The 9,828-nt window shown below is 49.4% G+C and overlaps 1 protein-coding gene across 1 annotated transcript; it reads right to left on the bottom strand.

Annotated features, from left to right (window-relative positions):
• Nucleotides 1-377: 377 nt before the first annotated feature.
• On the bottom strand, nucleotides 378-2,521 carry LOC127300887 (BURP domain-containing protein 12). Its single transcript, XM_051331083.2, has one exon. The coding sequence runs from the start codon at nucleotides 2,484-2,486 to the stop codon at nucleotides 624-626; it is 1,863 nt and encodes a 620-aa protein (XP_051187043.1). The 5' UTR covers nucleotides 2,487-2,521; the 3' UTR covers nucleotides 378-623.
• Nucleotides 2,522-9,828: the final 7,307 nt, after the last annotated feature.

Genomic DNA, 9,828 nt, shown 5'->3' with positions numbered 1-9,828 from the left:
AAGCAGTGAACATGAGCACTGCAAATCCAAGATGGTCATTTTCTCAAGATTCTCACAGAAGATGACCTGCGATGCATGGTCATCATGGCAGCTGCCTTTTCGTTACCCATGTCAATCGCACCAGGAATCCGAACATCACTTTTAATGATGAAGATGAGAAATCAAAAAGAAAAAGCGACTTCTGTCAGCTCACTTTTTTTTTTAAAATATCACTTCTGTTCTTTTTGGACAGTACTGAATATGAGGATGGTCCATAGAGAAGACCACCACCCAAATCTAAATCATGTTGCTGACACTTCATGGTTACCATTTATTTGGATCATCAACTGAACTATTTGTCACTGGATACAAATAACATGAGAGAATGCATACACAAGTTAGTCAAGTAAGAATCTGATCCAGATTTTATAGAACTCCTTTGCTTTACCACATCACAGCAAATGCCAATTTGATCAAGCAGATCAAATTACCCACGACTCACCCAAATTTCTAGGATTTACAGTGAACCAACCCTTTTCTACTACACAGAGTGAGCAATTCTTAAACCCTTGAGGTTGCAGAAGAAGAAATATAGTAAAGCTTAGCAGTAAGAGAACTCAGTGGATTGACCTGTTGTCATGGCATCAATCTGCGACTGTCCATGTCATGTCGCCCTCGAAGATCCAGTGGCAGACCTCGGTCTCGCCGGGCTTTCCGCCGAGCGCGATGAAGGCCCCGTGAGTCGGGCTCCAGTCCGAAGTGTCGACGTGACAGATGGCGACGCCGTGGTTGATCTTCTGATCGGAGTCGGCGGCCATGATGTCAGCCTGGTACACCCGCGCCTTGGGCACCGAGTGGCAGTAGTAGACCAGGTACGGGAACAGGCTCTGGTGGCACGACACGGACCGTGTCACCTTGCCGCCGTCCACCCCGGTGACATTGCCGAGCCTGATGTCCCCGCCGCTGCCGGCCGTGGAGGCCGTGCTGTGCACGACGATGTCGTTGCCGAGCATCTCGACAGCAAAGTCCACGATGTCCTCGGCAGAGGTCGCGCACCGCTTGGTCTCGCCCTGGCTGGGTGGGCGCTCGCACTCGGCCACCGTGGACGCCACCGCCTTCCCCATGGCCGTGTCCAGAGGCACCATGAATGCGTCCGACACGGCATTCGGTTGGAATGGTATCTTCATGGCGAGGTCCCTCGGCAGGAATGCCCTGGGTGGCATCTTGTCCCTGATGTCCGGCATCGGCATTCTGTTCCCGGCCACGAGCTCCCGCTCCCTGAAGAACTTGCCTGGCTCCGGTGACCACTTCATATGCTGATGCCCGGATGTGGCCAGCATTGCTGTCGCCTCGCTGCCGGACGTGTTGTGATACTCCTTGAAGTCGACGCCGGTCTTGGCGTAGCCCTTGAATGTGGTGTTGTCTCCGGCGTATGCCTTGAACCCAATGTGGTGGTTGGGGTTGGTGCCTTCGCCGTAGCCTTTGAAGTCGACGCTGCCCTGATTACCCGAGCCGCCGTAGCTCCGGAACTCGGCGGCCCCGCCGTTGGCGGCCTTGGCGTAGGAGGTGAAGCTGTCGGCGCCGACGTTGGCGTCCTCGCGGTACCCCTTGAACGTGTCCACCCCGGCATTGCCGCCGGCGCCGTAGCTCCGAAACGTGTTCTCGGGCACGTTCCCCTCGGCGCCGTACCCGGTGAAGGTGTCGGTGGCGCCGTTGGCTGACTCGCCGTAGTTGGCGAAGCCGGAGCTGAGGACGTTGGTTTCGTTGCCGTAGGAGGTGAAGGTCTCCCGCAGGCGGTTGCCGCTCTTGCCGTAGCCGGCGAAGGTGTTGGCCCCGGTGTTGGCCTCGTGGGAGTAGGTCGTGAAGCCGCGGGCCCGGCCATTGGCCCCGGCGTCGTAGTTGGTGAACTTGGAGTCCGGGGCGTTGGTTTCCTCGGCGTAGGCGGTGAAGGAGCCCGACCCGCCGGTGGCGCCGCCGGCGTAGGAGGTGAAGTTGGCGGTGACGACGTTGCCGTTGGGCTGGTAGGTGGTGAAGGTGTCGGCCCGGCCCGAGGAGTCCCGGCCGTAGCGGCGGAAGGAGTCGACGGCGATGTTGACGTCGGGGGAGTAGTTGGTGAAGCCGTCGGTGCCGGTGGCGGCGCCGGAGCCGTAATTGGTGAAGTTGGCGTTGTTGTAGCTGTTGAAGGGGCCCTTGCGGGCGGCGAGCGATGCGACGTCAGAGGAGGGGCATAGCAGAGAGGCCTTGGAGCAGAGCGTGGGGAGGCGGGCTCGGATGTCGGCGAGGGAGGAGGGGAAGGAGGCGGCGTCGGCGGCGGAGAGCGGGGAGAGCTTGGAGAGGAAGAAGGGCGGGTGGGGGCGGTTGTTGGGCACCTTGCGGTTCCAGTAGCGGATGAAGGCCGCCTTGGCGGTGAAGGGGTTCACCGCGGAGGAGGCGGCCGCGGCGCCGGCGGCATTGCGGAGCAGCAGGAGGAGCAGGGTGCAGAGGACGGGGTGGGGAGGAGAAGCCATTGGATTGATTTGGGGGGTGGGGGATTGGAGAGGGAAAGAGAGATTAATACCCCGCTACCGCTACCGCTAGGAAGGAAGGAAGGAAGGAAGAGTGGGAGTGGGGACGAAGGGAGTGTGAAAATGTGACCGGGAGAGACTGAGTTCCACGATGACAGCAATGAATTCGCAATTTCGAATTAACTCTCTCGCCAACGCGTACGTGTGCGGGTCTACTACTTCCAAGTCATATCTAATCACATTTTCTTATGCTTTCGTTCAAAAATTGCAAAATATACTTCTACATCCCATCAAACTTATATTGGATTTATTAAATTCCAGATATATACACATACTAGATAGTGATTACATACATCTATACTTTGATAAATCTAACACAACTTTTATTAGATAGAGGAAGTACTAGTATTTATAGGTTCCACGATAATTAATGCATAACAATTCAAATATATAATGGTAGTTCTTATTAGATAATGTAGAAGTTCATTTGTTTAAATCAACTTGAACAAACTTCATAAATTTTGATTTTAGGGAAAAAAATGCAACATAATTTGGGAAGGAGGGAGTGCATGCTTTCGGTGAAAAACCTTGAAATAAGAGGGGATTCTCATGTGTCTCTCACCCCCTCCCCTCTTCTCTCCCACGCGTGAACAGTAGTTGCAGACCCCTTTAAGAGAGTCGGGCCGATCCTGTTGCCGACCGGCCGTAGATGGCGAGGAAAGGCGCCAGAGTAGAGGTAGCTAGGTGTAGGTGTCCCGTTGTGGTGTCTAGGAGTAGGCCTCCAGTTCTCTTCCGTCAGATCTGGAGATCCCTGGTGTTGGGTGGTACGGCGGCGCGGCCCCGGTGGCGGGGGTGGTGGGTGATGCGCGACTTCGGCCCAGGCATCTCAGGAAATAAGGCGGTTTGGAGCTCGTCTTCCCCGATGCGATGGCGCAGCATCAGGGAGAAGTCCCCGGTGGTTCCTGCTTCCGTTCGAGGTGGATGGTGAGCGGAGCAACCGAGGCGAGCTCGGTCAATAAGCGTTGCTGCTGGCAGCTCAAGTTTCCTTTTCTCCTGGATGTCCTCTTGGCTGGCCGTGGCGGCGAGGGAGAGGACATCGGTGGTGCCTTGGACTCCTTGGCGGCCGGTGAGACTAGCTTCTTCTTCGAGCTATCCCACGGTGACCACTGGCGGGTCATCGATCTTTGATGCCCAGAGATGGCATCAATCGACGCGAGGTAGGAGTCGTAGCAACCTCCTTCGGAGGCCTGATCTTGATGATGCGATGGTGACACTTCACACTTTCTTCCTCCCAAGTGGCCCCCGACGAGGAAGATGGCGGTTGCCGGCGCAGTTCATCTTCAAGCTGCGATGTAAGAGAGGGACCTGATTGCGTTTCTGCAATTACTTTAGAAGGAAAAAAACCAAGGACTGGTTTGTAATTTCCTTTTTTATTGTGTCCCTTTATGTAACTTGTACCACCGCTCTTACTAATGTAGCATAGTCTAGGTCCTTCGGGGCCTTGCCTCTTTCAAAAAAAAACTTGAAAGAACAAACCTATATAACCCATCTCCAACCAAAAAAAATTAGTTTTTTAAAAGAGTTGTCTACCCTGATATAAGTCATTTATAGTTCAATACATTTGTCGTCGGGAAGCACTTCTTACATCACATACAATGAACTACTGCTTTTCACGGCGCCATCAGGAAGAAATGCCAAGCTTACGAAAGAATGGACCCTGAACTACCTATGAAAGTGTACTATGGGTAAAAAGATCCATTTAATATAGACATATCCCCTTCATAGAAAATGCTTCACAATATACACATATCGGAACAACATTGATCATCTTTTGGCACATTGAACACATCATCATCACATATTTCAAAGCCTTTGAGAACCATTGTAGTTATGTTGCCTAGAAATAAAAAAGGTACTTCCAAATTTCTCATTTCTTTCATTGGTGCTACCTTCCTTTTTTTATTTGAACAAAGGACAGGTTCCGAAAGACCCGGAAGCTGTATATTAGACGCTGGGATTGCAAATTACATAGGGCACCTGAAAATAAAGAATGATACACCAAAGTCCATGCATTTTACAAAAGAACCTTCAGCCAGTAGAAACAACGTGCAATAAGGTCCTTCTCCATCGCTGATGCATCGATGGTTGTAGCTCCACCATCGGACTTGTCTCTCAGCCACCAGGGACGAACCACTAGGGGCAGGGAGGCAGCATGACATCCGGATGAAGCTGGAAGATCTCCTTGATGGCCTCAAGCCAGGAGGAAGAAGCATTGGTGTCACACCAGTGAAGACGTCATGGAGGGCCGCTTTTCGGCCGGAATAAACAGTAGTGGGGCAGCATCGGCCACCGAAGGGCCGTTAGAGATGAACTCCATGTGACCATCGCAAGAACAACTTCAAATCTTTGCAGCAAGCTCAAGAACAAGACTAGGAGCTAGCATCTTCTTCACGCCTGCCTCCATGACAGCCAAAAGAAGAAGGGAAACCATCCAAATCTGCCATATATGTGTTGTCGGGTTTGCTCCCCAGCAATGCCCACCATGAGGGGCTTAGGGTTGACGGAATCCTGCAGGCTAGCACAAGACATCGGTGATCGAACAAATGGGGAGAGAGATTTACCCAGGTTTGGGGCCCTTGGTGAGGTAAAACCCTTACTTTCTGCTTATCTAATCTTGATTATCGAAAAGTATATCGGTTTACAATGGGGTAGCCGAAGGACTACGATGGATTCGTCGAGAGGCTAGGGTTCTAAACTCTAAGCGATGTGATGGTTCTGTGCGGGTAGGTTCTGTTCCGGCAGATCCTCTCATGGCCTTTATATGCTAGGCCAGGTCCCGAGAAATCTATCCGAATTTGACTAGGATACATAGAGTCATAGTCTAAGGTTTTCTTGTTTCGTCATCGTCTTTACTTGTCCTTCAAGTATTTTCCTTCGTGCGAGTTCTTTCCTTTGACGTCGACGTATAATCATTCTTCCGATATTTGGCAATCTTCATGGGCCCCTGGTTGGGCTGGTGGAGGTAGCCTAACATAGGTTACCCGAAGGGTAATGCCCACATCAGTAGGCTTCGAGTGACTGGCTGAAGTGAAGCTTCAGACAGGGACTTCAATTGTCTTCATGTGAATATCTTCATCTGTCGAAAGAACATGAATCTTCATGCGCTTTTGCCATTTCCAAGTCATTTCTATCGGGTGCGCGTCCAACGCTCCCGATGGGAGTAGCCCCCGAGTCTAGGGACGGATGCTTGCAACCGCGTGTAGACTCAAGTTGTACCACTCGTAGATTTTTGCTGTCAATGCTTTTCTTGCTAAAAATTCTTGATATCGGGTGCGTGTCCAGCGCTCCCGATGGGAGTAGCCCCCGAGTCTAGGGACGGATGTTTGCAACCGTGCGTAGACTCAAGTTGTTCTACTCGAAGATTAAGATGCCGATGTTTTTTGTAACATTTTCATCATCCAATATCTGTTTTATATCGGGTCTTCTAAGTCTTCGAATGCAGTTTCGGTAGTATGTAAGGGATAGGAGCAACGTGCCCAGCTTTACTCGATAGATCGATGATGGTTAACTGCCGATGACAAAACAATGTTGCCCTACTCAAGATCGAGTCCCCAGGCTCGATCCTAGATTTTGTCTGATCTTCGGGTTTGCTCTTGTCTTCATAAATTTTATCGGGTGCGTGTCCAGCGCTCCCGATGGGAGTAGCCCCCGAGTCTAGGGACGAATTCTTGCAACCGTGTGTAGACTCAAGTCAAGCAACCCAACCTTGTGAATTCTTTCGGATGCTCCAAAAGTGTAGAGTCGATACTTTTGTTGACGTCATCAGTGGCGCGGCCTCTTCGGCGGTTCGATTTGACAGGACGTGACCCGACAGGCCCACCCTACTTACGCGGTCAGTTAAGAAATGACTAGTCTTTGTGCATTGACCGAGGCGCCTCCTTGATTTCCGCACGTAGTGGGATAACTGTCCTCTAGCTTTGTGACCTAACCGCGGATTTCTCGGTCCAAGTCCATGGTAATTTCCCGTTGTATATAAAGGAAAACACCAATTTATTTATTTCATTCTCCTCTTCATTGCTTTCTTCTTCCTCTATCCTTATTCTTCCAAAGCTCCAACGCCGCCGCCACCGTCGCGTTCCAATCTCCATCATCCCCTAAACATCTCGAGATGGTGAAGAAGAAGTGCTCCGCAGCTGCCACCGGTGCCGGTTCAAGCAACATTGTTTCCAAAAAGGCCGCCGATGCGGCGATGAAGGGTGGCGCGCCAGAGGCTTCTGCCGCGGCGACCAAGGATGCCCCGGGTGGCTGGCCCGCTTCAACAACAACGAAGCACGATGTGAACAAGCTTCAGAGCCTTGAATTAATCCCCGACGAAGAGGGAAATGCCATCCTCCCAGGTTCAGCCTCACGTCCTAATCCTCCCGCCGGGTTTTCCGTAATGTTCGCCGCGTTCTTGTATCGCAGATTGTCTTTGCCTGCACACGAGTTCCTTCGTCAAATTTTAATTTCATATGGGGTTCAGCTCTGGCAACTAACCCCAAATTCTATTCTCCATCTCGCAATCTTTATCACCCTCTGTCAGGCATTTCTTGGCATTGACCCCCGCTGGGGTTTGTGGAAGAAATTTTTTCTTTGTCAAACATTACAATTGCAGTAATGGTTCCTTTGTTACCGGTGGAGTTGGCTTTGTTGTCCGAAAAGATGTGAACTATTTCAACTTTCCAATAAGATAATTTGTCCAAGGATGGAGGTTGAAGTGATTCTATCTTAAAGATTTGTCGGTAGCTAATAGCGATACATGTCTGCCGAAGTTTATTGATGTCCTTGAGGCTATGCCGAAGAAGTCTTGGAGAAATGTACTGATAGCGTAAGAAAACCTGGTAGCCGACAAGCTATTCGAGAAAGTACTCCAGATAAAAGAGTTTGATGGTCAAACAATGATTAGTACCGAAATTGTTGTTGTGTTCCTGAATGTCGCGTCCAACCAGTCATGTCCAGGGCTCACCAGATGTGGTTATACTCGGGTCCCATGGACAAGACTCGAGTTAACGTTGCAGAGTTGTCAGGTAAAGAACTGCTGGATGAAGTCAGACGATTGACCTATTTTAGTCAAGCGAACTCGATTCCCTTGATAGCTCTTTATGAACCTTTCGACCTAGCTCACCAGCCAACTGAGGTGACCTCCTGATTTTATGTATGTATTTCTATTCAATATATTTTTCATTGTCTCATCGTACTGTTATTGCTTTGGCAGACCCTCTCGACTGTCAAACATCTTCCAAACTTATCGGGAGATGATGAAGACCTTGAAGAAAATGAATCCACCACCAATGCTGAATCTGATTTGGGAGTGATCAAAATCGACGAAACCCTCTCAAAAAAGGACATCAATCCTGCCAGTCTCGGGGCCTCCTCTGATGTTCTAAGGCTTACGATGATGCGTTTTTCGGTACAGCTGAGTCAAGTCATGTCAATGAAGCTGATCGCACTCCTTTTGTTCGTGCAACTTCAGCGAAGGCCAGTGCCCAGCCGCCGAAGAGATCTTCCGGCGGTTTTGCCGATGAGGACGACTTGCTCCTTGACTTGTAAGTTCTCTTAAATTTTCCGAAGTAGACTTGTTTCTTCCATTTTAAACTTATGGACCCATATATTGCAGTGATGAGGGATTTATAGAGCCTCCTTCGAAGAAGGCTAAGGCTACCCCCAGTGGTTCGACTCCCACAGCATCGGGGGCCTCTATTCTGCCAACGGTTCCTTCAATTCCTTCGGCTCCTTCAACCTTTCCGAAGGAGAAAGAGATTTCTTCGGTAGTAGCTGCTTCATCTGGTCCTCCTGAGAAACTTGTAAGTATTTTGATTTTTCTTAATGATGATCTCTTCTCTCCCATCCCCCGAGTCTACATTTGATTTCTTGTAATCGAATGTGGAGTCTGGGAACTGCTCCCCCTTTTTTATATGTTGATTTTAATATTGCTTATCTCGGTTGTTCTTTTTGTAGGGCATTCAAACTGCCATAACTATCTTGAAAGACTTTTCCTCCCAATTCTCCTCTCTCCAAGCTACCAACACTCGGCTCCAAAAAGACGATGTCTCGAATTCCTCCAAGCTTGACCAGGCAGTAACAATAGGTGCCAATGCGAATCGAGAGGTAGATGTTTCAATGAAGGAACTTGACCAGCTAAAGAAGAAAATGAAGGAGGAAGAGAAGGCGAAAGCTGAAGCCCAAGCTCAACAGAACGAGAAGGAAAATCTGTTGCTGAAATCCGTCACGACCTTGCTTGGTAATGCGACTATTTTGTCTTTCTAATTCTCCATATTCAGTTTTATTGGCTTCTAACCTCTGTACTTATTTTTGCAGAGGCGGCCGATATTTCTTCTGGCTCCGCGAGCAAGCTCCTAGTCGATTCTGATCCTATTTCTTTGGTAACTGAGTCCAGCGATCGCGTCCGCATGCTTCTTCAGAAGAGTAAAGCGGTCCTATCGAGACTTATTGCCATGATCCTTCCCAAGGCGGACCAGCAAAAGACACTGGAGAAATTGGCGGATACTTTCTCCGTCAACACCGAAGGCACCATCGAGGTATTCAAACGTACATCGCGTACCTATGGTGCTCTTCTTGATTTCCAGCTTTTGATGGGGCACGACTTCAAAGCCAAGATGGAACTACTGATGAAAGAGCTACCAAAGGGTCCAGATGGTCTAGCTATCGACCTTAGTTCCTTCAAGGCATCGGCACGCAAATGCACTATTCAGCTTCTTGAACTAGTATCAGCAAATAAATCTACTGCCAGGGGAGCTATTCCATGCTCATCGACACAGACCCAAGCTCTGTGAATCCTTTGTTATATTGTAATTAGCCTATTTGTTTTGAACAGTGCTTTTTCTAAGGTTTCCCTTTTGTAATGGATTTCATTATGGCAGTGTTGTCAGCTTTATTTGTTGATTACAATGTTCTTGTTTCTGACTGTGTGCTCCCGATGGGAGTAGAGTCTTCTCAACAGCAGATATACATTCGTTGACACTCTTCGACAATGTAACCTTTGTAGGTAGCTTCTGTTCCTTCCTTTATTGAAGGTTCTTCGGCCGATGACTCTGAAAGTGACCGACTGCAATATATGAAGACCCGAATTGCTCAGATGGAAAGAGATATGCACAATCTCCATGCGATGGCAGCTATTATAAAGAAAAACGGAGAACAGGCTATCGACGCAGAACGATATGCTCTAAACGAGCTGCAGAAGGCCACCGATAGTTTAAACTGCAAGTGCTGCATGCTCTTCTTGAGAAAACAATTCTCCCTTCACTGTTGATATTTTCGCAATCTTGCTCTTCATCAGTTACTACCC

This window comes from Lolium perenne, chromosome 7 (genome assembly GCF_019359855.2).
Source record: "Lolium perenne isolate Kyuss_39 chromosome 7, Kyuss_2.0, whole genome shotgun sequence".
NCBI classification, from domain to species: Eukaryota; Viridiplantae; Streptophyta; class Magnoliopsida; order Poales; family Poaceae; genus Lolium; species Lolium perenne.
The sequence above is the reverse complement of the archived record's forward strand: the minus strand, read 5'-3'. Positions and strand labels throughout refer to the sequence as shown.